Here is a 26,222-nt window from a genome sequence, read left to right as displayed (position 1 = left end):
GTACACGTTAGGTTTTTAATAGCCGTAGAACATTGATTGGAGTATCAGCATGACATCACTACCGAGAAATACGGGAAAACGGCTGGCTCTAGACTGGAATATGTCAGCAATCAATTGTCCGTTATGCGATAATATGTTATAGTCGCCACACCATACCTGCTCATAACTACATATGCTGAAGTGTGCGTCAAGCTAGCGGCTTCAAAAAAAAAATGGGCACGAAAAAATAATTTGACCATACCAAAAAATAGTACTCTTATTGAAAAAAATAGTACCTGTTGTAAAAAAAATAGTACCATCACGGTTCTGGATTTATAGTCATGTTTTATTGCACTTGCTAGCTTGACGGTGAGCGAAATTTGGCGAGAGTTAACGACAAGGTCTTTCGCTTTGATTTAAACGCCAAAAAATAGTACCGAAATAGTACTCACCCCCTGCAAAATACCGAAATGAGTACTTCAACGGTTCCAAAGTTATAAAGGCAGTTCTTTGATCCCGCTGGCTTGACGTTTTGAAAATACCTATTATCTGGGGAACGCTTGCATACTTCAGTATGTAACTAATATCAATAAACTCGTATGAAATAGCACTTCCTACCATCATAATTTTGATCCGATTCTCTTTGTAGAAATATGTTAAAAAATAATCATAACTATGCTGAAAGACAGGCAAAAGTATCCGGTTTGTTGACACTCTGAGAAATATGTTTACGTGTATTGAAAACGACGAGGCTGACAGTTCTATTATATTTGAGAATGGTCACAATCTCGTGAGATGTCCGTCAGCGCGCCCAACGCCTGAGAAATACCTCACTTTTACAAAGGAAGACATGCAATCTAATCTTGTTAATACGTGTTGGTTGCTTCGTTATACATAGGTACGACATAGATAGGTGTGAATATTTCTTCCAACTAACCAATTGTCGATAGCCCAGACAAGTTTATTGAATTTGCTCCATAGTTCGGACGACGACGTTGTTGCTCGCTCATATAAAAGCGCCTGATAAAGTTATGATGCTCGGAGTTTCCTTATTGCCAATAAATAAACTTAGGCGCATTGAGTTTAGCTGTGGGCTTTTTGTACAAGCAAAATTCTCGTTAAATTGTGTTGTTTCTTTACTCAAGCTGTATTTGTCCTTTTTATTTTGCCAATTTTGTTTCATTAATGTTTTTGTTACTTTTACAAAGCACTTCATGTTACTTAAAATTCACGACATCCAATGGCTAGATGCATATACAATGTGTAGGTACCCTGGCTTATTAAGTTTTAATTTTGCCCTTATCGATGTAGCACCCGGGCTTGGCTTTATGTTTTTATTTATGTGGCTTTGGTTGTGTTTGTTGTGTTGCAGCGCGCGTTAGTAGTGGTGGTTGCCGGTGCGGTGGTGTGATGTTGTTGTTGCGAGGCTGGTAGTGCACGCGCGGGAGGATGTCGTCGCCGGCGCGCGCGCCTCCGCCGCCCGCGGTGCCGGCCGGCGCGGGCATGCTGCCGCCCGGGCCCGGGCCCTCGCGCCAGCGCTCGCTCAAGGACCGACTCCGAGAGGGCATCACTGGACCCTTCCACTGGCAGTAAGTCATTACATTATTTCTCCCATTCCGTTCTTACAGGACATCTCCGACGACTGCAGCGTCATCCTCAATTATCAACTGCATGATGTCGCTTACAGCAAAGAAGCATGGCTTTTAATATTATGTATTACGGATTTTCATAATACCTATGCTCTGCTCGGTACTGTCAAAACAATACTACATGTGCCCATTTACCTACACCGAATCTTCTTCCCCCGTCTCGTGATTTCGAGTTAATAATCTTTTCGCGTGAGCTCGTGCTCACAGTACTCGTAAGCACCTCATTTTACAAAGTTTCAACATTTCTCTAAACATAATATAAACGCCAATGGTTGCCACAAAGTGCGACTTTGTTGCTTGTTTTATTTATTTTAAACTTATTGAAGAACGTGCGGCACTTTCGTAAAATACATACATATTCTGGGTCTGATAAACTATCTATCTGCTGTGAAGATGTGATTGCTAAAACTTTGATTATGAATGCTAAAATTGTACTGATAAGGTAGATTTTATTCTAGATAATAAGTATTTATAATTTAAGGTTCTCAATTGAGATACGACAATAAACTATAGATATTCTGAAATTTTATGAAATGTATTTTTTCTATCGCATGGGTTGTGCGATGGATAACTAACCTCGTCAACCCCGGCGTCGGGGTTATTTAGTAAGCCCAAAAGGGCATGACTTATTTACGAAATGTACTGTTTCTATTGTTCGATTTTGTAGTATACAGGGACTTTCGATTTTGAAGAGACAAAAGTATGTATTCATGTTGTCGGTTGAGTATTAGAAATTCTCAGCGAGTAACAGCAGGGAAGCAGTAACTCGATTGAAGCGGCAGGCGCCGACTGCGCAGCGACTGCCGGCCGGCGAAATCCGCGACGACAAATCCAATTTGTCGCCAACTAGTAGGCGCTGTTCAACTCCGCCATCCCATCGTTTTGATTTATTATATCTCCTCCCACCGCGTATTTTTGTAAGATCTACACTCCTCTGGGACTTCACAAGTCGGTAGGCGTAACTTTTGTCCTTTGATATGTACCTTCTTTGTCACTTTTACTTATTCCCACAATTCCAAGTTTAATTCCAGACAGGAATATATTTTAAAGCAGCGAAGCGTGGCCCAGGCCTTTAGTACTTACCTAAATAAACTTTTTTTTTACTTGGTCGAACGACTGCTCCCGTCATTTTCAGTTACGGTTTTTGAATGGAACAACTTTTTAATTAAAACTCTGCGTGAAAACGAATCCCTTTTTATTTGTACTCTGAAATAACTTATTTAATATTATTTCAAATAAAGCTCCTCAGAGCAGGGAAACTTTGCAACTTGAACAAAAGCAAGTTCTTAAGCTTGCTTTGATAATGCGATCTAAACGTTATTTCCTTTCTCTAAAGTTTGTATTGATTACTTTTTATGCTATTAAAGAAAATTGCATTATAATAATTATCATCTAGTTCTACTATTGTAAACGCTAATTTAGTTGTTGCATTACAAATATAATACAACTTTTTCGTATCGATATTGTCCTAGTTTTCTTGGTTCGACGAAGTGTAATTTATCTATCAGAAAAGAACGCAATACCTTTGTCGTTCCAGCTTCCAAGTGTCATGTGACACGGTCGTAATATGTAATAGGCATCATGTATTTCTCGTTGTCGAGGCGCGTTCGACAGTAAAGTTTTATTGTCGACGGATCCACATTAAAGTGCCAAATCGGGCGTGACGGGAGGTCTTGTCCCGCCGCCGCTGGGGGCGCGAGCACGCGTGAGCGACCTTCGAACACCCTTTATTAAATACTTTTTGACGCCATTTGTGTCCCAAGAATTTCTCTGCGGTTACGTCTTTGCATAGTAATATCTACCGCTCCTTTCATATTTTCACCATCGAGACTAGAAGGTAATTTTCAGGAGCATTTAGTTAATATTACTCCCACGCGGCGTAGTAAATGGTCCGTATAAACTGCTACATCTATTTGATGCTAAATGCGGTAGAAAAGTTTTGAAACCATTAGGTACCTACTGTTGAATTAAGTATGTCGAACGTACTAAGGTGCGCAATACTTACAAAGTAGTTTTTTTTATCATTTTGGTACGCTAAGTGAGATAGACATTGTTTACGTTACATGACACTAGCGTTGACAATAAATTGTTTGTATGCGACGCAATTGTATCATATTTATTTTCACGTATGATCTAGTTCACGTAGGTATAGAAGCCTTGACGCGTATAGTTTACCTCGCGTATTATAAACCACAATCGTTTCTATTACGGCCGCAATAGAAACAACATTTCTCTAAAAGCTTGTAAACGGACTCGGGACAAGTTGAGTCAATTTCCTGTATGGAATTTGGTTGTCGAGGAAAAATGTTGGGAAAAGTCTGGGTTGTGGGCGCGCGGTATTCAATTTACAGTGACGGCGGATGCAACGTCACTGCAGATCCAATTTGCTCCCGGACACAGGGCGAACCGGGCTCCAGGGGTGAAGGGGGCTTCCAACTCTTACATTAATGTAGGTACGTGAGTGGAGTTCATACTGTGACTGTGACACTGTCACCTCCATTGTTCGATAACCGATTAACTTTTGTATACCCTTGTTTGACATTCGTAATTGAATTTATGTTTAGCATTTGTTTACCCATTTCAACAATAGATTATTTTTGTATTTTACATCGTGTTGCTAGCACCTAAATAGATTCTAGAGAGAAATTAATTTCGGTAGCAATATTAAGATTTATATGTTACATAAGTAGGTATACATTCGCGCGTACATACGATATTGTGTAGTACTCAAGGCTTTGTGGCATGTGGTACTGTAACATAAACTAGCATAACATGTGACTATAAGTCTCAATTTACAGCGAATTAGCTACAGACGGTAGCGTGACTTTAAAGTGACTCGGGATTTAGTAGTAGCGGTAACTCGGATGCACAATTTATGTGAATGCATTTTGGATTAGCCGCTTGTTGCAGAAGCGGAGGATTACTTGAACTAGATTCAGAGTATAATACCGGCGAAGTTATATAGAATTACGTGCGCTACTAATAAATTGAGGATTATTAAATATACGTAGTGGAATTTCGGAATAAGGGTTGTGTAAATGTGACTGACAAATATCAATCTTCCTTCCGTCACGTATTTAGGTGAGCGTATTTCGCTGAAAGGTTTACTCAGTCCATAGACCGTAGGCGCAAATATTTGCGTTGTGCAACACTCCCTATCTGGCTGTGTACTCCGCCGCTCTCGGCAGCTCCTTATCTCGTCCCGGCAGGCCTTCCTTCCTAACTAAATCTCGCTTGTTTACCGCGCCCCTTTATGAGGTTATTTAATTAAAAACCTTATGCTCCTCGTCGGGCTTTAGTTAATAATTAAGAGCTTTACGGGATCTGTGTTTCTGTACGACCTCACTCACTACATAATTCTCTATTCCTTTTCTATTTGGTCCGACAAACATTAAATGTTTGAGGAACTTGGAAATGTTATGTTACTCAGCTAAGTACATTACGCTGGAACGTTCACTTCACCACATTGAATCAAGTTAATTAATTTAATTATTTATATAATATGTATTTATTAACCATCATCAACCACAGACACGGGTACTTAATATTAGGTATATGAGCGAAATGCAGTTTCCCTCATCAAACGCTCGGCGCAGAAACGTTTTTATATTCCAGACACAGACTGAAATGAAACAGGAACGTGAGAGTCGAGCGTGGCGAGGTTCAAAGAATGAAAGCAATACTGCGCTCAAAGCAAAAAAATGATACTGGGAAAATATCATGGCACAGTCGCGCAACTATTTGCTGAAAGATTGTTTGAGAAAAAATATTGCGATAAGACACCGTCAACAGTCCTCCACGTGCTGTTATACGACGCATCACTTGCTTCGTGGACGACTGAGAAATAGGAAAAAGTGTTTTTAATTTGATATGCATTTTATAAGCTGCTAGCTGCTCTAACAAATTGAAAAATCTTTGCTTTAAAGTGAAGTGAATGTATGAGCCGCGGTATAAGCCTTACCATTCAATATCTGAACGAAATGTTGGCAACTGTAAATAGTCCGAAAATTGGCTCTCTCACCTGCCTCTCCTTCGAATGAAAAGTAAATGTGGTAATATATGCAAGATCACATAATAATATGATTTATGTTTCACGCTGCGCTCCTTTTAAAAACAAAGCCCTCTGTACCCACCCACTGACGATGAAGTTCTAATAACTTAGTTCCAATTCATATATAGCCGGCTCTGATCAGTACCTACTAGAGGTACCTAGTGTGACCTGCTATTTAGCAAAGTTAACTTTCAAGTATATTAAAAGTATCGTTTTTTTACGTGTAGGCTTAACTCGACCCAGTTTGAGTAATTCATTCACGACAGTGTCACCGGCGCGGTGGTTGCAGCGCCGTTGCCGAGCTGCAAGCCCGCGTCCTTGGCCGATATAAAATGTTTAGGCGACACGACCAAGAGGGTGGAGGGAGACCACCCTCCATTGTTTCTTTGTACCTACTCTCTATCTATTACGTACATATATACGGAAGATTACTGCCTGCTACGTAGTTACAACGGGTAACCCTCGGTTACACGAGCTACGAGCGGAATTCAACTAGGTTTTAGCGGTGAAAATCCCGTTCTCGAGAATTTCTTATTATACCTACGACTCTCTTGTGTTACTCGTTATATTACTCGTACGGTACGAGAGGAATAATGCTCCCTTAATCCCACCTCCCGGTCGCAGCCCTTTTCAAATTTATACAAACTGGTTTTGTATATATTTCCAGCGGTATTTCAGCCATGTGTTCTTGACTCACGTTGTTTGTGTAAGGAGCAACAGTACCGATCACGGCCCGGATTAATGGTGATGGAAGTGATCGGACATCCGAAGCCCTCTATATTCAAGTCTATTTACCGCTAGGTATGTACAGAGTAGCGTTGTACCTAATTCATACGCCAGATTGCGTAGGTGACATAATAAATAGTAATAACCAGCTATTCTCATCGTTAGTTTGTTTTATTACTTTTAAAACATTTGTAGAACTGCGTTATGTTTTGTCATTGCTTGGATACGAGGTCTTATTCACATGGAGGACAATAACGTTGTATAACGAACTTGTAAATAGTAAACGCAGTTCATAATAATCTCGGTACAATAGTAGTGTACCGAACAGATGCTTTATATGGTTATCACGTGATATACGTAATGTCCGGATGTTCCAACGTTGGGTGTTTGGTTGCAATTAGTATAGTTGCTGAGGGATTAGAGCCCGTCAGAGCGCAACAGTCGGCTTGACATGATGCGGCGTGTGGTGTTTGGGCAATCACACATCGCGTGACGAGACGCGTGGTCAATTACAGATTGCCTCATGTGAGGAGCAGCAAACGGCGTACAATGAGATGAGACATGAAAGGCCGGTGTGTGGTGACTGATAGTCGTGACTGCGGGCGGTGCACGAGGCCGCATGGAGTGCGAGCTGGTACATTGTGCCAGGCGGGCGAGGAGCCGCTCGTGACGGCCCCAGCGCGCACAAAGCGCACCGCTTTGTCACCGAGTTAGCGCCGTCGAATCGATTTCACGCCCACACGCTCGCTACAGGTGTATCTATTTACCCTTTTCATATTTACATATCAATATATTAGAACTCAAGGCGATGAAGCCCATCCCATATTCCCCGATTTTGCGCAGCTTCCGACCTGATTTAAAAAAATGAGCGATCGAAGGCAGTCCCTGGATTTTACATTATGCCTCCTGACGTAGGTGTGGGGACGCGGGTAACATTACGCACAGTCACGCATGTTAGGGACGCTATCGTACTGCATAAATATTTCATAATCGTGTGCTTCATACATGCCTTCGAGATTTATTAAGTACCACAATCGTAGTTATGTAAATAAATATTGTTTTATAACTAGTACATTGTTAACCTAGTTCGAGTTTAATAAAATTTAACTTTTTTAACGCTATTTATTATCTTTATAGACAACAAATATACATTTTCTACGTATAGTCTGATTCATAAATCTCTTTTTCTGAAACGCATCTGATAATTTCAGAAATAATGGATAATGTTGGCTAGGAGTTCTTCACGTGTCACAATGATATGGTAAATTAGATGATGTTTATCTGCACATCTGATTCATTGCTTCAGATGCTTCAGTGAAGAATATTGATTGTATTGTTGCAGGGTTAATTTCGTGAACAATGATCATCGTAGGTGTACACACTGATAAAGAAATAAACAAATTCAAGAATAATAGCGTTGGCATCATCGGTGTTTAGGTATTGTACCTATAACATACGTGTTGCGCTGAAACATAAAATAACACATGGGTCTGTTTATGTTCATGAACAAAATACATCTCTATTTTTAGCATTTGTTCGCATGATTTGATTATGTAAGATAAAGTTTGTGATGCTAAAACAGTTCAAACTAAAAGAACAAATATTGTGCTCTACGTTTGTTTGTTTTACCTTGACTTTTGTATGACAGATACTGTTTCAAATGCTGACAAACTGGACTGCTTAATATTTTTTTATGGTTAACATCTGTTATAGCATATCCTGTGTACGCGTTTGTAAAGAAATTGGAATGATCATACATAGCTGGCGTGGAACAATGATACTGAAGTGTCGAATTGAACACATCAGTCAGGGAAAATAATTGTTACCTGTAACGCGATTGATCATGGCCTTATCAGACATTGGCCAAAATTGTTCATCGCCACTTGGATCTACTGCGCACTTACACTGATAGTGTCAAATTATTACAGAGATAAAAGTGGACGAGCCCCCGCTTCAGACCATTTGTTTGTGTCCTTGTCTCTTCTGTTGGCTTAGTTTAGTCAACAAACAATAGGATAACAATGCGGTCTCTGAAGAAACGTTCATCTTCTTCTAAATTTCTGACAGAGCACTGACATTATTCAAATATTTTATGCAAATAATTGCTTAGCACTTCTTTATTTCTACTTTATGAAACGACTTTTTTATAGCTATTTACGAGTATATAGTTGTTTTGCTTGAAAAAGCGGATGATGCCCATTTATGTAAAGATTAATGTAAATAGTAGTTCCGTCGTTCAGTTTGTTGAATGTTTACGACAGCGTTGGTGGGAACATTACCGTTTCTAGTTTTGCGCAAATTGCAGTAGGTACCCTTTGGATTGTAAGCATTCGTTTATCTGGAGCGGCACATGTAACTTGAAGTGCTCGAGTCCCAATTTCGACATGGTGCATTCTCGAATTCAATTGCGAGTGGGCGGCAATTGAATGATTGCCGGCGGTCCGCGTCGGCGCCGCTCGCACACTCGAGGTGATGCAGTGCAGGCATCCGTCCTGCACCACGTCGTTAGCCATTTGCGCCTGACTGCATCCTCCACTCGAGACACTTGTCTCCGCAGTCCAAAGTACAGGCACGACAAATATATTATCTAGTTAACCGTGACTTTTCTAGAACACTACTCAACACTTAATCATTTAACCATGGAATATGATAGACAGAAAGGTTTACGTCTCTTACATAAATGTTTTTATTAACTTTACAATTACGTGAACGTGGATGGTATACACGTACCTATATTGTACATATTCAGTCGCAGAGAAAGTTGTATGAGATTCTTTGTTTGCATAAGAGGCTTAGGGTTTTATTAAACAGATATGGAAAATTCAACCGTAAGTGGAGAACTTTCTATTTTAGATTGTTTCGTTGTTTGAAAGGGAAATATAAAATTTTACATTTCTGTGCAAAACTAGCTGCAATGCTAGACAGGTAGCTAATTAAAACCTTGGAATGCAGTTGCCTGTCTTCCCGGGCATGCCCTTTGTGACCTTTCTTGCATGATGGATTATCATATTATTGCGACAAATTGGCGATAGATTGCTTATCTGTCACCATAAGGTTCATTATTTCCAGCTTAATTTCGTGTCAAAAGTGGCTGCAAATTTGATTGCGAGTAACTCTGCCGACCGCTAGGGATTACAGGCGCGATGTATGTATGTTCTGTAATAAATACTTACCACGTTTTGCGCCGATTATTATTCGGAGTTGGTTAAGTGTTAACTCGTGATGACTGTACCACCTACTCAGCATTTACGTCAGTCCGAACGTCGATAAGACGATCGTAGTTAGATCAGTTTCAAATTGTCTGCGAGTTGTTCGTGCTCCCGTTTCAGAGGCAAATGATACTTTAATGATTATATATCTCACGACATCGTCTTTTTACATTAAGGGGTTCTTCAGTACATCGTTGCGTCGTTGTTTTTCCATTTAACATGAGCGTAAAGAAAATAGTTTATACTGTAGTAAAGTTTACAGATTTTCGTTTTTAGTGTAGGTTTTAGTTCTTGTGGGACTTCTTAATTCAATAATGAACTAAGACCTAACAGTAGGTACACGCATATCTACCTTCTCATAGTTATACGTTACATAATCACATTCCCTGGTTTGTTTGAAGCTACTCGACATAGTTGAAACTTTAAACGATCTTAAAAAAAAATCTTTTTTCGCCTGTGCTTGTATAATGTATCGATGTCAAAGTAATATGAATAGGGTTTTTTTCTATATCACACGGACGCCTTAATTGGTGTTGTATATCAGCGATAACTTTATCAATTTCGACAGTTGATTACGATGTTTCACAGATAATTACACTTGTTTAAGGTTATAATTTGTTTGCTTATTTTTGTGAAATTTGATTTAAATGAAATATTGTGCCCGATTCTGTGATACCAATGAGTTTCATTTTTTTCCCTTGGTGAGTTTACGATTTAAATTTTATTTGGTAGGAATTCGATAACTTGGTAAGTTAATTAAATAGTAGGTAGGTACTATACTTAACTCGTGACATCTCATTTAATGTGTTTTAAGGAAACTCGTTGCGGCATTGTGGAATATTGAAACATAACTGCTTGTATTTACAATTATTAATCATAATAAATACATAATTACTGGTAAAATATTTAAATAATTAGAAATAGCTCCACACTATTATTGAGCCAACGTCAAAATAGCAACCTTTGGTACCTAGTGTAATTCCTGTTTACATAACTGTTAAGTAATTTATACACAATCTTTTTGTTTTATATTATTACGTTTCTTTATTTATATATTTATATTGAAAAAGCGTCACCTCGCTATTACAGGTAGATCGTAAGCTCTGAGAAAATCTACATAATTTTCTTCAAGTTGAATGCTGTTTTAAAATGCAAATTGACGAAGACGACGACGACATTTGGAGTACTGAGATCGAGTGAGTAGCTCGGTCCATAGGATTTTACTAGCATTTTCTTATCGGAGGATTTGCGTTTTACCAAATAGGATACGGAGAAAGAGAACGGGTACTGAGAGATAACTTTGTCTGACAATATTTTCAGCTGACATGCTCTTTACGTCAGAAGCTGATATCAGCGCTTCGTAGTCGGCAATCTAATCTACCTACACGTTTATTATAATTCTGCCTTATTGAATTGAAACCACCGCACCGGCTCAGGTTGTATTTCCCTTTTATCGACCGGCGAGGTCTGTCTATGGTGCCCTTCACCTTCGTTTAGACGCTGATGAACGTATGGAGCGATGTTGACATGTCGTTTCCATGCTTGTCAGTCAACGTCAGCGAAACGAAAGCGAACGACCACCTTTCTATAAACTCATGAGAAGAGAAAATGGCACGTTGATGTGTTAGCGATTCCAATTTAACATTATTCCAACATGTTTCTCGGAAGCCGTGTTTGCTAGTGGTGACACTGGAGTAAGTAAACCTGTCAAGATAAGAAATGTTTGCCGCCACAGCGCCATTGTTCAGGGACTAGGCAGGCATACCAACTTTATTTTAGCCTCGTTACGAAAACACTCCGAGATAATGTTTAAACGTAAAACATTTTTTGTCACTTGAAAAAGTGATATACGTATTTGTGTGTTGGGGCTCTTATGGCGGTAACTCGTGTCAGTTTGTTTTCTTTACACAATAATTTACTGCAGAAGCTCGTTTCTGAGACGTCATAATCACAATAACGATTATAAAGATATACATGTAGCGATTATGGTAATATGGAATGTTAGGTTGGTTTGGATACGTAGAGCGGATGAAGGATAACAGAATTGCGAAAGCGGTATATAAAGCGAAAGTTGATGGTAGGGCTGGCAGAGGAAGACCTAGAAGGACGTACATTGACCAAATTGGAGATGTCCTTAGAAAAGGTTTAGTACGATCTATTCTGAACCGGCGTGCGTGTATGAAGCGATTGATGAATGTGGAGGAAGCAGGAGAAGTGTGTCAGTCGAAGCCATTCTATAGTCTCTGCTTACCCCGGTGGGAAATAGGCATGAGTTAATGTATGTATGTATGTGTATAATAATACTTTTATTTGTTTTGTATTTAGTCTGGTGGCCATAATCTTGTGTCAGTTGATTTATAAAAGCTTTCATGTCAGTAATCACGTATACATATTTAAGGAAAAGGCTGCGTATTACCTCGACTAGAAATAACATGTTGATAATTATGTCAGTATGGATGAATCAGACGCTTATCAAATGCGTAACGTTGTCAGCTGATCATCGCTCATCTCACCTCTGTGTGATATGAACGGATTCATTGTATATTCGGTGATGATGTTATTGTTGTGAGCGGCTGATTTTCCTCATGGGAAAATCGTATGATCTATATATATCTTTCAAAGTTTGTTAACATTTTCAGCTATGTAGTGTTGTCGCCGCCGCCCACGCCGCAACCCTCCCCGCCGGCGTGGTTGCGTCGCTCGTCTGTTGTAGCGTACTTTCCCAATCTATGAATATTCATACCACCAAGCTTGCCACTAACTAGGTAAGCCGTATCATACACCACACTGGGTAAAATACAACACCACCGCCTCAATGCGTATATACTGTACGTCTATATGTAGCTAACTGTATTTTCAGTGATGGAATTTGATTTACTCCACTCTAAACGAGATTCCAACGTGTATTATAATATAAACGTTCGCTTCGTGTAACAACACTGCATTTGTGGTTCAGACGTTTTGACACATTGATGGATCCCTTTCGGTGTGGGTAGCCTAATATTGTTAGGGATCCTCAGTCAAAAGAACCATAAACCACTAATAAAGTAGTATCTATAAGTAATACTTTCATAATGTTATTGTGAAATTTTAATTTTCGCTTTAGAAAACGTGTTTAAAGCGTCCCAATCCCGTCGGCCATCCTAACTTACAACATTTACTATTTTAATAAATAATAATAATAAAAAGAACAGGTATACTTAGTACTATAAAATAAACATTGCAACGATCTCTAGTAAAGTTAAAAAGTTGTTCTATTGCATAATAGAATATATATATATACTTAAAACAGTTGCTACAGAACCATATCGTAGGCACATCCAAAACGCTTTTGGCTGGTTTTATTACTAAGCGAGAATCGCGTTTAGATATGCGGGAAATTGATAATTCATTTCAATTACGAGGAAAAGGTAAGCGGGAAATGGAATTGAATTTACGTTGGAATATTTCTAGGATTATTGTGTCTGCGAAGGTATGTTTACCGTAGGGTGTAAACAAGAAGAAGCAGATGACTCGCAGCCGGAGTTTGTTTAACAAACAGAGCTGTTCTTCCGCGTCGACGATTCTGTACATTAACACTGCTACTGCTGCATCGCGCATGCGTACCGCGCACCCTATCCTGCCGTGCCACTGCGATGAAAGTCTAGATACATACGTCTATTATCGTTCAAAATTATCTCACTCTTATTTAGACGCAGTTACAATAGACGTTTCGATAAGTTATATATCAGAATAAGCACCGGATGTATGATAAATGTAGTAGGTAAACAAACACGTGTACGAGTAAATACGTACGAACTGATTATATGAATGAAAAAATCAAAACATTTGCTTCCTTATGAAATGTAATTTAATTTATAAAGTAGATCCATTTTCTCCTGAAGTTTTTCCATTTATTCACCGAATGGTCCAAAAATGTTCTGCCGGTGATTAGCCTTTCTGGGGCTTCGCCAAAAACATCTCGAGTTTTGATGAGGTTCGCGACTAATTCCGACACTAATTAGTGAACTTAACCTCTATTCCGCCTCACTTATATTACTGTATGATTCATTAGGTACTTTAGATTCTGCTTATGTATGACTAAAATTTTTGCGTTCATTGGTCTTGCAAATCTGAGGGATTAAAATGGCCACATCGAAGCAGCAATTAGGTTTATTACGCCAGATCGATATGTCGTTGTCTGGAGTACTAACTACGAGCTGTTTTATTCTCGAGCATCGTAAACAGCGCAGTCGCATCTGCGTTGTTATTGAAATGTGTGTCATGTACTCACGACCTCCTGTAAAGGTGATGGTCAGTTCCCATCGATGACTTTAATTGTCATGGTAATGTAAAAATTGATGCCCTTTACCGTTTTGACAATCGTATTAATCTATACCGTTCGTCGCGTCATCCGTTCATTACTGTTACTGCATCTGATCAGACTGTATCCTGCACCAACAGAAGACATTAATTGTATAATAGCAATATGACGGTTTACTGATTGAAAAGCTTGGCGATTTTCCATTAATATTAAGTTTACAGATAACCCTGAAGCGATTGTCCTTTTTATTAAATATTTTATAGTAAATATCATCGAATGGTATAGTAAACAAAGCTGGGTTTATGAGGTAGGCGGCGCCTTATTGCCCTTAAATACAATGTGGAGGCGGTGTCAGCGATAAGTCCCTGAATTAAAAGCTTTTCCTTATCGCTCCGGTCTCACGTGTAGTTCCGCAGTAAATGTGAAATGCTCGATAATATCACATATCATTCCTATTAAATAACGGAATGATTACGAGTTCAGCACATTCGAGGAAAACTGCCTCGTAGTTTATCTGGAATATTCGCGACGTCGTCGGTCGCTAGAGATCTGCTGCGAGAACGCGAACTTATAATACGTCAATTTGGCCGGTGGTCCGTGACGGCCTCATTAGTCCAAGTTTTGTTACAATCCGAGTACCGTTGTAACACTTTCTTCCGTCTATTGCGATGCTGCCTACCGTTACTCACCACGTACTACGTTCCCATGCAAATATTTAACATTTTAGATTGTTAGTTTAGGACAAATCAAACGAACCTCACCAAAATAAATGTTCAGCTTCCAAAATACAAATTGAATTGCTTGCCTTAACGCGCGGAATGGGAATATTTTTTTTGGACTGAAGAAATGAATTATAAAATTTTTCACAAACTTGTTTTGGTGACTGTATATGTAATTAACATGAATGAAATATGTGCCTATATTGAAGGTGATTGCGACACATTAATATGTCAAGAGCGTGCAAAAAGGGCGGATGTTGTGCAAACCGCGCAGGCGCACACCGGACGACCTGGCAACCCTGGGCTAACCGAGTACTAACTAAGACGTGATTAACTGCATTCTCTTTGATAAGTACGGAGAGAACACTAATTATTGCCTTTTATTAATCGTAGAACCGGAGACGTTTTGTATCCGACATTAATACGTCAAGTCGTGTACGTGTTATGCCAAAATAATTTCATGTGAGCTCATGTGCTCACAATATGAATATTACGAATAGTTTTGCAGATTCAAAACGCTTAAACTTTCCATGTTTACTTCTACAAATTGTCTAGGCGAATTCTTCCAATCGTTCCACTTTTATTTGTGTGTCAGATAAACGTTTTATTTGACCGTCGTTCCTTTTATCGATCTAATCGTGTTACTTATGTTTTTTGCTTAATACCTATTATTCTCAACTGACTCACTGATAAACACTGACCTCTTTATAACTGAATTCTAACAATACTATACAACAATAACATTGTCTACGAGATAGAATAATGACGTGAAATTGGCCTTTCTGATTTGTGAATGTCCTGAACATTCATTCAGAAATCAATAATGGCTCTAACTAGGAAATTAGCTGTATTAAATAGTAGTTTTGTATTAATTTTATAACACAACCTGCTAGAACGCGGCGTAACAAGAAGCAAGCGTAGGCGAAATTTGAATACAATAAGCGCAATAGTCATCGTTGGAAGTGAAATTCTATGTTAACACTCGCAAATTGAAATATCAAGCCAGTACACCCACGTGGGCACTGGAAGAATTTAATAAGATTTCCTGTTAGCGAAGTGTTACCATATTTGGAATATCGTGCTAATCAACATTATTAAGATTTAAGTAATTTGTTGTTTTCCTCCTGGAAGGAGATTGGTAAGAATTTGTTCGAGAAGCAGGCTGTAGATGATAAGAATGTCATAGTAGGGCAGGGGGGTATACAGGTTCGGGGCTGGTGTTATCAGGTGACGAAGATAGCGCGTCCAGGCGGCCCCTCCACTGGCCGCCGGCGCCGCCGTCAGTAGCATTCTCAGTGCCGAGCGCTACACACGCCGCGATCTCGCGCACGCGCTAGACCCGCAGTGAAAGTCGCGCGCGCAGGTTCCGCTACGATTTCGTGCGCCAACGTCTTCGTCTAGTTATTCTGTTTGTTCGTTGCGCCAGTGCAGCGGGGAAAGGAGGTCGGTGCTTGGCCGCTGCCCGTAAGAACACCGTTGAACGTGCCGCAGTTTTAAACCGATCCCAAATGTTTTGTGTGGCATTACCCGAAAATATTTATACTTTTATTTTATTAGTGCACTGTCCTAAAAGCGTAACACATTTCCAATTATACTCGTTACCAAACTTTACAATCAAGGTTCTTTTTTATCAAAAATATTTTTTATCCGAAAACCTGTTTGTTTTGATTATGCAGTCTGTATTTTTTATCAGATACCCTCTCGAATCTGGCTTACAATTTCAACTTCAAAACTCCAAGTAACCTAGTTTGTTTTAACAAGTTTTTGTTATAAATTCATAATTTTGAGTAGCTACGAGCGTCTACGAAGTTCGTAGAAGTCTACGGCGAGAAGTTATCAAAACTATCGAAATGAACTATAGGAAGTTGCGGGAAGTTGAGCGCTGTCGATATGTCGACCGTCTGTTGGGCAACAACGACCAACTTGCGAACAACTTCATGTTACTCTCGTTACACTCGCCGACTTGCTATACATGCAATACTACTTTAAAGTGTAAAGTTTCTGTACAATATTTGCTTTTATAACACAATAAAAAGTCCCTTAAATTTCCACAATTGTTGTACGATAAAAGTTTGCCATGAAAATAGAGTAAAGCGCTTTTCTACTTTTATACGCGGTTAAATGGAAATGATAGTGTGGTTGCAGTCGGCTGCTCTAGTTCCGCCACCGCTGCACCGCCGGCGACCGTGACCTTAGATGCCATTTCCCAAATACACTCTACATTCCTTGCTAAGATATTCTATTCGACAGTAACATTATATTACGATATAAGATTGAAATATATTCATTCTTTCTGAAATCACTTTGATTGTTGTATATAAATAGCGTGACTATCACACTAAATAAGTTATTAATTTTATATTAAAGTAGGTAACATTTTTCCAGGTTAAAGTTAGGCCATGGTTAGGTGTACGATAAATCTAGAATTTACAAAAATGATTAATTTACATGTTTACATCAGTAAAGGAATATTTTGCACACTAATCGAGCTATCAAAAACTGCAGATAAGATTTGAGATTATTAAGTTTGATTCAATTTTGATTTGTGATACTGTGTCACAACTGCATAATCTTATCGCTTACAGAAGTAACCACAAAGACAGAAGTGTGTTTCTCACATAAAGAAGTGATTGTGTCAATTATGTATAATTTGGGTAATACATAAAAAGAAGAATCATACCTATAATTATTTTTAATACGTATGTCTAAATTTAAAGTGATTCGTTTATTTAGATAATTAAAGTTAATACATATAATTTATATGAGTCGGCAACTTGCCAATGATAATTATATACAATTCGGTTTGTAATACATTTATTTATTTATTATGTACTTATACATTTATTGTCTTATATTATTATTAAACAAAAACTTATTGTTAAATATTGCGTATTGTTAAACAAAAACTTTACAAAAAAGGTTATTTTAAAGTTAGTGATTATTTAGAAGATATGAATGCATGGGATTAACTGTCTGAGAACTGATATTAGGCAGCTAAATTACTCAATTGTATATCAATATTTTATGTTTATTTTTATTTTTTTTAAAGAACGTCTAGGGCCCTGTGCCGTGGTTTTTCTTGCAGCTTCTTTTCCCCGGCTATACAGGTTGTGAGAAGCTGCAGTAGTTTTAGGCGGATGAGACGTTCGTTATGTAAAAATTGACGATTCAAAGTGTAACTATGTTACCTACTGAATAAAGATATTTTTGAATTTGAATTTGTCACAAAACATTGTTACAAACATTATTAATATGGCGTAGTTGAATCCCGAGAGGGCTTGTATACATACAAGCGGAAAGTATCGTTCGAAACATTCATAGGAAGAAGAAACATAAGAATTTTTATACGAAAAACGATGTATGTATAATCAAAACTCACATATTAATATTGTACCTATTATATATATATATATATACGACGTACTCGCATAATATCGTTGCAGTATGTAGGTATGTATCTAATGTAATTAAGTAGACGGTTTATGTAAATTATTTTGATAATAAGCACGTGATGTGATTCAACGGCTTCAAATACTATCTTAACGTTGGTAGGTATACATAATTTGTACAGGCAGATTGTTTGATAGCAGAGCTAGTTGAATGTCATTGAAATCGCGGTGTCGATTTGCGAGCATTGGTTAGTTATGCAAGTCCCGGTGCGCTTTATATTACTTTGAAATCGGACACGAGGCACATTTTTCTAGCAATATGGGCGTAACTTGACCGCCGTTATGCACCGCAGCCCGCGCCCGCCATGTGACCGCGTCCGCGCCGCGACCCGCCCTGGGCTCGCACGGAACGGGGTCAGACCAATGTGGCTAGACATTGCTTCGTTCGTTAACGACAACTCATTCATATTCATTCCATTTTAAATCTAGATCTAGTACTCTATCAGCTAATTTTGCAAAACCTTAACAACAAACCATTAAGCGTCTTAAAATTTTCCTAACGTACTCATCGATCTTGAATTTGGCAGCAGAATATACATTAAATTTCTTAATAGTTTCGTCTTCATTTTCAACTGCGATAGTCAATGCTCAAGTATTAGTCGCTACACACATCTGTAGTCTTAAGCTTGAAGTAAAAGCGTCTCGACAGCCTTGAATAAAAATATGTGCATTATTGCATTCCCAACTCCAGTCGGCCTTTACTTGTATCAATATCGTGGGAATCCGATCTAGATTATAAATTCATCCGCCAACTATTTCATCCATGCAATGTTTCAATATTTTCTTTTCATACAATAAATTGAATTCTAAAATTATTCTCAGCTTAGCACGTGTCCTCATTGTTTTCTCAATACTCAATATTTACTTATTTGCTGTGCTTTCCTGATGTCCTTGTTTACGCAACAATTCGGACTTGAACGATTAATTTATGAAAACGAGTTTTAATTGAAACAAGATCTCAAAGAGATTTCTTGAAAGTCGCTGTCATAAAAAACTGCATGATTAATATTTTCGCAAATGAAGCGAAGAGTTCGATCCCGTTGAGGCATCAATTAAGGAGACGCAATATTTTTGTTTTGTCGCGAGTCGGAATCGGGTCATCGCGGCCGGCTGCGAGCGGCACTGATTAATGAAGCATTATTTGTAGCAAATTTGGGATATTATCGCGGAATGTTCCACGGGTTGCGGATTCATTTCTGATGCGATGACGCTAAACGCACCGGATTATTGCATAGATGATAGGCCACATCCGTTCTGTCAAGAGGAAGATAAATAATAATATTGAATACGTATCAACCGGTTCTTAATTTAGCTTGGTGCATGATGTAAATCGGTTGTCAATCACATCACTTATGTTGCCTGCATGCCTTCGGAATAAGAATGTAGTTGATTCTAACTATAACTACGTACGTGTATATATGTGTTTGCAACTGCTATGTCGAGTGTATGTATGCTTATACACAAAACTATTTCTGTATTATTTATTATTATTTTGGCATTTTTATCATCGTAACAGTCAGTATAATGTATTGTCGTACGCTTGAAAGGCTTTCAGTTGCAACAGTGGCTCTTGTCTAGTGTCATATAATTTCCAATTCCTGTCGTGTGCAACTGCACTAGCACTACATTACAGCCCCTAAAGTCCGATAATGTGGATACCTACTTCACATTAAACTGCTATAAATTTCCGCCTCTCAAGACTATTCGTAGTTGAATAATGCGACGTGAAGCAATTATTCTTCATTGGGAGTAATTGAAGCTGATTCGTGCCGTGAAACACCCTGCAAAATAATCACATTTTCCTCCTACACATGCAAATGTATTCCAGCCCGCTTTTGATAACAAAGCAACTGTTATTGTTATTGCAGTTTTACAGGAATAGTCTCGATCCTTGAAGATCATAGTGTTATTCAGACTGAACAAAAGCTACTTACGTATTATTTTGTAACAAAAAGCCATATAGTATACATTGTCAAATTAAAACTATGTATGTGATGTTTTACATCCGTGGCTCTACGCACGTTTGGCACTTCACAGCAACTATAACAAGCCCATTCGTTTACAGTTCAGTTGAATAATACATTGTCTTTGTTTGTTGTTTAAATACTTTAGATCAATAGTTGCTGTCACGCTGGCCCCGATCGTGTTATTGCTGTCGACGACTCAGTGCCCTGTTGCTCCCAAAACATCGCCATACATTCCTTTGTCTCCTCTTTGTTAATGTAAGTCTGCTCTACATAATGGTCTACTATAGAATTCAGTGCAGTTCAGTTTTTTAAGGTTATTATTATGTGATAGCCACGTGAATTTCGTACTGGATTTGTGTCTGTGTTCTTTGTATTCTAGCTTATAATAATACGTTGCAAATTCCCATGCGAGATATAAGTCATCGTCTCTTTTAAACTCTATTTTCCACTCCTAGAATGGTTGGGAATGGTTGACTGTAGAGAACCGGCCGATTATAGAATCTGAATTCAATTGAATTAATGAGGGCGATCTTCTTTGTCCTGTATAAGTGTATTTGCTAACAATTAATCTGTATGCCGTGTGCGTCGACCAGCATCTCATTACCTTTGCCTTGTTTGTATGTTGTGGACAGTCATTGTTAGTTGATGTTATTGTATCTCGTTTCTCTTTCGTTAATGTATTCCTCAATACAATAGTGCAAAATTATCTGCAAAGTCACGTGGTATGCCTACTGCCCATTGCCAGTTGCATTTGCAAAGTTGGTTATCTGTACCCACTCATCATGAGACAAATCTCTGTGGAAATAAGCTTTTCTGTAAAAGTTTTTGCGTCGCAGCCAATATTCGTTTGACTATGTCGAAATAGACGAAAGCTTGCTTCATTCATTTGTAGATTTATATTGCTTTATCTATCCAGATGTTGAGCTTGGTCTTTTAGTTAGTAAATGTCTTTATAAAGCCGGCGTTTACAAATAGATTTACTTATCTTAAGGATTTATGGCTCTTTAAATATATTATTGAAACTAAATTATCGTTGTTGTTGCAAGGGTTCAGATTTCATGCATTTACGTGTCTTATCATATCAAAAAGCAGTGGATTTAAATATTAATTTTCGCTCAGATTAAAATTGCATTTGCCGTATATTATTAGTACATCCTACATATACATATTTTCTTTTGGAAATTATTTCTGCGTTTTATCGCTTAAATTTATCGCATCATTATCATTTAAGTTTATTTTGCCAACTCTTTAAACAAAATCTTTGATGTAAACAGTAAATCTGTCTTCACTTCCTTTATTACTTGCAGCTCTTATTTTATAATCATATCATTTGTGTTTTTCAAAAACTTATTAATGTCGATTGGATTTTATGTATTTCTATACTTCTTTTGTATTTGAAGAAAAAAAAAACTGTTTTGTCCAGTTATTTTTATGGAGTCTGTAGTTTAGCTGCTGTGATTTTGTACATTTTATGAAAATGTTTCCCTTGGACTTGCCGCTAGCAAAGTAACTCGTACCTCGCGAGAGGCCGTACATTGACCCCAGTGTTTACTCGAATAATTTAAACTTTATGATTGTACTTACTACCTACACGCTCTGCATGTTGCATCTTGATAGTGTTTTTTTATTTTGTTTAATTCTCCCTGAAGTCTCATTACTCTGTTTTTTTATTCGAAGCATATTAGATCATCCTTATGTTTAAAGCCATCAGCCAATCTTACATGACATGGCTTTTGACCTGACGATCTAAGTGTAGAGCTTCTCAACGTCCTTGTCGTAGCCTTGATTCAATGTTTCGTTCATGTTTAGGATATTATCAATTATCTTTTAAATACAAGCGAACATTGTGCACAATAAATGACCTGTATAATTATTATTTCCGGATTTTTTTAATTGGCCATGAAGTGTTCCAGCCCAGTTTTGTCCCCAAAATTAAACAAAGTTGCAATTAGCGTCCATATGAATATTGACATTTGTATGAAATATTTTTGCTACGTGCGATAACTGCTGAAGAACGAGCATAGCCAAAGGTGCCAGAACATTAACGAGCGATTGTGCGTGCTTTATCACCATCCATGCTATTACCATAAACCGCATAATGATTTAGAAGCTGAATGTTTCCCATTATGAACACAGCTATAACTAACTATGTTGGCTCCAAGGTTTTCTATCAGTCACACACCCTGTCGTAGGAGTGAACAGCTCATTGTTCGTTCGCGCTTCATCTACCATATACGTATAGGCATGATATCCTATCCACTCAGTACCTAATAGCATTCTTTAACCATGAGTCCTTTTAATAAATATTTTATCTGACTGCAATACTACAGCATATTAATTCGTAATATCATCAAATGTCACAATGAAAATCCCCTGCTTCGTGAATAGGCAAATTTAAACTTGTATTTATAAAGTTAAGCTACTACCATTATGTTCGCGCTGACAGAAAAACTGCAAGAGTCCATTGTTTGGCGAATTGAGATAACGTTAATCACAGAAATAAAGATCCTTGCGCACTTCAAACGAAATGTAAACGTCGTGAAACTTCAAAAGCTTCCAGAATTACGACGTTCCGTTAGCGAAGCAACGACGACTGAGTTTACTGAATGTGAACGTTAACTCTCTTCGTGAGTGGTACTTGTAAACAATGCTAAGTTCGTTCAGCAAGTGGCAATGTGTTGTTTACTGCTCCCGGACAAGTGGGAGGGCTACAATAGATTACAGCCGATAAATCTGACTAAGTAACTAATAAATTCATACGTATCGTGGCCGGTGCAAGTTCGTTAAGACAGCGTCGCGCTTGTTCTTTATAACTTATGTGCAGCCGATGTGGTATTCATTAGAGATCGTGATGTAGACTTGGAGAGGGTCGCGAAGCAAGCCCTCTCTTGAGAGGTTAATCTCCTCGACGACATTGGGAGGCCGTTTCTCGCGCTGATTGACGTATGTAGGTTACCTTAGCTCGATGTTCATACGCTTAATTACGATTTAGGTTAAAACTCCCTTTTTTGCTCACATTTACTACGCACACGTCAACTTTATAAACATTTTAACGTTTACTTGACCTACTTCAAATTTGCCAAACGCCATTTTATTTACGTTAGCTTTTCTTTGAAGATATCTATTTTACAAGGACTTTTAATTATAATTTAGCAAAGACAGTCGACTACTTTAGCATACCGTTTGGCACGTCTATAATTCGGATAGTTTTGCAATAATCAGTTGCTGGTTCATTGGCTTCAAACATGTTGATCTGTTGCTATTTATATTAATGAAAACAGTAAGCTCAATGAGTGTCAATTAATAAACTCAATTGCTCCGCGACCTTGGTAACGAATGTGCGACGGCATTGCTACTTGTATTTTTCTGTCTATTTCAAGTGAGCACAATATCAAACAAGCGTAGATAACCACTGGGAATGCATACGTCATCGGGAGGCAATCCCATAATATCCACGATTTGTTGAACCGGTTTCAGCGAGATCATATTTTGTAGAGTGGACGATACATTAAATATTACTTGGCTGTTTTCTGGACATTGGCCAAATAAAAAATAGCCGGCGCTGCAAAGGTCAAAGGTGTCATCAAAATGTCATCAAACGATAACAGAGGCGACCCTAGTGGTACGAGTCTGGTATTTATGCAAGACGGTAGCAACTTTCCCCGCGCGGCCGCTCCGACTCGCGGCTGACGACCATGCAGTTACGAAAGCTGCACCACCTGTTTACTTGTATGGCCTAGCGCCGACACTTGTTACTACCATTTCTTACAACCCATTAACGAGCTTAAAATAGACTCTTGCTCTTTCTAACAAGAAATACAAGTATTTACATATTTTCTGTGTAACGATGCACTAAGTCATGTGCTATTTTAGCTTCATTACACCAACCGGGCAATTAACTCCAGTATATAAATCTCACTCAAAATTGACAAGCATGCGTTACGATCGACATGACTATTAATCAGCCGTTATGGTTTTTTGCCTTTATTAAGAACGATTACCATTGAATTAGTTAGCGCATTGTGGACGAAATGAGGCAATTTGCCGGTCATTGCGAACAAAGCCGCGGCACGCTCCGCCGCTAACTTTTGGCAGTAGACTGATGTACCAATTGATTGCCATATGATTTGATGAAGGTGAATGTCATGAGTTGCTTTACAGCTCAAAATACATCACCGTCAACCGACATATTTTTCTGCTCCTTAAAAATTTCCTGACGTCATTCTCATATTTTAATTCCCTGAAACAATACCCAATTTTCTTATTTTAAACAAAAGCTTTGCGCTTTCCCTGTTGTTTACTTTAATTTCTTTATTACGCCGTCGCAGGATTTTTAATTCTGAGCTCAATGTATTTGCTTGTACAGATCTTATCCGTGTCTGAAAACATGTTTTCTACTTCTATATTAAAGTGCTCGGGTTTTGCCAGACATTTTTATTGGGATCGTTTTAAAATGTATATGTTTTAAATATTATCAGCAGGCGAAACAATAAACGAAACCTACAGAACAATAAATACTCTAAACGGTATTTTTAGTGTTCTCGGAGATTTCGAACGAAGATAGTCGAAAATGGTGGAGCCGTGATTGTAATGCGGGCGCCATAAAGTGTTGTGTACTGTCAACAAGTGAGTGAAACTGTGACAATGAGTGGAGGAGAGCCAACGTTAACGGAGTCGCCAGTGCCGCTGGCGCTGGCGCGACTGCAGGCGCGGCCGGGGCGTCTGCCGCGCGGGCTGCGCACGCACCGCCCCAGCCTGCCGCTCGCCAGCCTGCAGGAAGCCGTCGACGAAACGCCGCGCCGCTACAGCGAGGAGCCCGTGGCGCCTGACACGGACGACGACGAGGCCTTCACAGATCTTGACGTCGTCTTCAACAAGGCGCCACCCCGACCTGGGACCAACGGTCGGCGAGCGTCAGACGCCACATTCGCTGAGAGATACAGAAAGTTAAATGAATTCGATGGCCCGCCGCCGGAGCAGCCGCGGCGAGCCTCCCTGGCCGTGGCGGTCGGCGTGGATGGGTTCGGTCCCGGCGACAAGGGCCGCCGGCGCTCGTGGGCCGCGCGACTGCAGCTCGAGCGCAAGAAGCGCCGGAAATCCGGCGGCAACGACACTGACGAGGAGAGCGACTCCCCCACCTACGTGCGGCAGAAACGACCCTCCTGGTGGAACGTATTCGTGCCCGATAACATGCTGAAGCAAAGGTATTGCAACATAGGGTCATTTCTAGCTCTATTCAAGTTCATTATCCTTGTATGATGTCAACGCATCATTTTTTGTTTAATTCAATATCCTGTGACTAATAACGACATTGTTTGTTTTGTACCAGACATTGTTGCTCAATCTCTGATAGTAATTATGGCATTCATTATCATCGTTTTATTTAACTGTAACATGCAATGCTATATAATGTACACAATATATGTATGGGATTAGAATGGTAATGAGTAAATGCGACACCATGAAACAAGATTTCCTTGACTCAAAATGCTCTAGTCCGAGTCCGATTGTTAATGTTAGTAAACTGGGTGCGCTGCTCTCAGGGTCGCAACACTACATACTCGCGACACTGCCCGTGTTTTTTATGTCTGCATATCTCCAACCTGACGTGGCTGACTCGGGCATTTAGAATTTTGATAGTCACATGACGATTAACATTTGCGATCTCATTAGGTTCCGTCTTCCGTGCAACCTACGCTAATATATTCGCGCTGCGATTCTACTCGCTGTTAGCTAGAATTTTATTAGTTACATTTTGTTTTTGTTAGTTAGATTTTCGTCAATTTTTATGTACTTGAAACTAGATAAATATATTTTTAAATGTAAATGAACTCCTAGAGTTTCCTAAGAATATTTTTCTTCCAGTATTATTTTTATTTGTTCCCGCAATGGATTTATTTTAACTTTTATTTAAACAATTTTATTTGCATTGACTTTACAGATATTATGGGTATGATTGAGACTAGTGAAGATGTAAAAAAATTCCACAAATTAATAATCCTTCGGTAGCTGGTAAATGTGTACTGATTACACATTGTATGTACTACGTGACAAATTTATGGTTTCATCTTGATAAATCAGTCGCAAACGCTATCAAGATTTACGCGAGCATTACTCTTATCGTTGCCATGTACGGTATTTTTGTACTTGAGACTTTAAAAAAAATATTT

At 38.8% G+C, this 26,222-nt stretch overlaps 2 protein-coding genes across 11 annotated transcripts in view; one reads left to right on the top strand and one right to left on the bottom strand.

Moving 5' to 3' along the window:
• LOC126381879 (nuclear receptor coactivator 7) overlaps positions 1 to 26,222 on the top strand; it is a 107,833-nt gene that overhangs the window by 11,564 nt on the left and 70,047 nt on the right. For 3 of the 10 annotated variants that reach the window (XM_050031431.1, XM_050031422.1, XM_050031421.1), the window contains exons 1-2: positions 15,917 to 16,100; positions 24,531 to 25,256. In XM_050031431.1, the coding sequence (XP_049887388.1) occupies positions 24,697 to 25,256 (560 nt within the window). In that variant the 5' untranslated portion in view covers positions 15,917 to 16,100; positions 24,531 to 24,696. Of the gene's footprint in view, positions 1 to 1,351; positions 1,569 to 15,915; positions 16,101 to 24,530; positions 25,257 to 26,222 lie in introns of those variants that run through there. The other 7 variants (XM_050031424.1, XM_050031432.1, XM_050031418.1 and 4 more) reach the window with 6 other exon arrangements.
• The window catches only part of LOC126381887 (uncharacterized), a 56,044-nt gene that overhangs the window by 15,581 nt on the left and 14,241 nt on the right, over positions 1 to 26,222 (bottom strand). The gene's annotated exons all lie outside the window — the stretch shown is intronic.

This window comes from Pectinophora gossypiella, chromosome 3 (genome assembly GCF_024362695.1).
Source record: "Pectinophora gossypiella chromosome 3, ilPecGoss1.1, whole genome shotgun sequence".
Lineage (NCBI taxonomy): Eukaryota > Metazoa > Arthropoda > Insecta > Lepidoptera > Gelechiidae > Pectinophora > Pectinophora gossypiella.
Note: the sequence above shows the minus strand (reverse complement) of the source record. Positions and strands in the feature narration are given on the sequence as shown.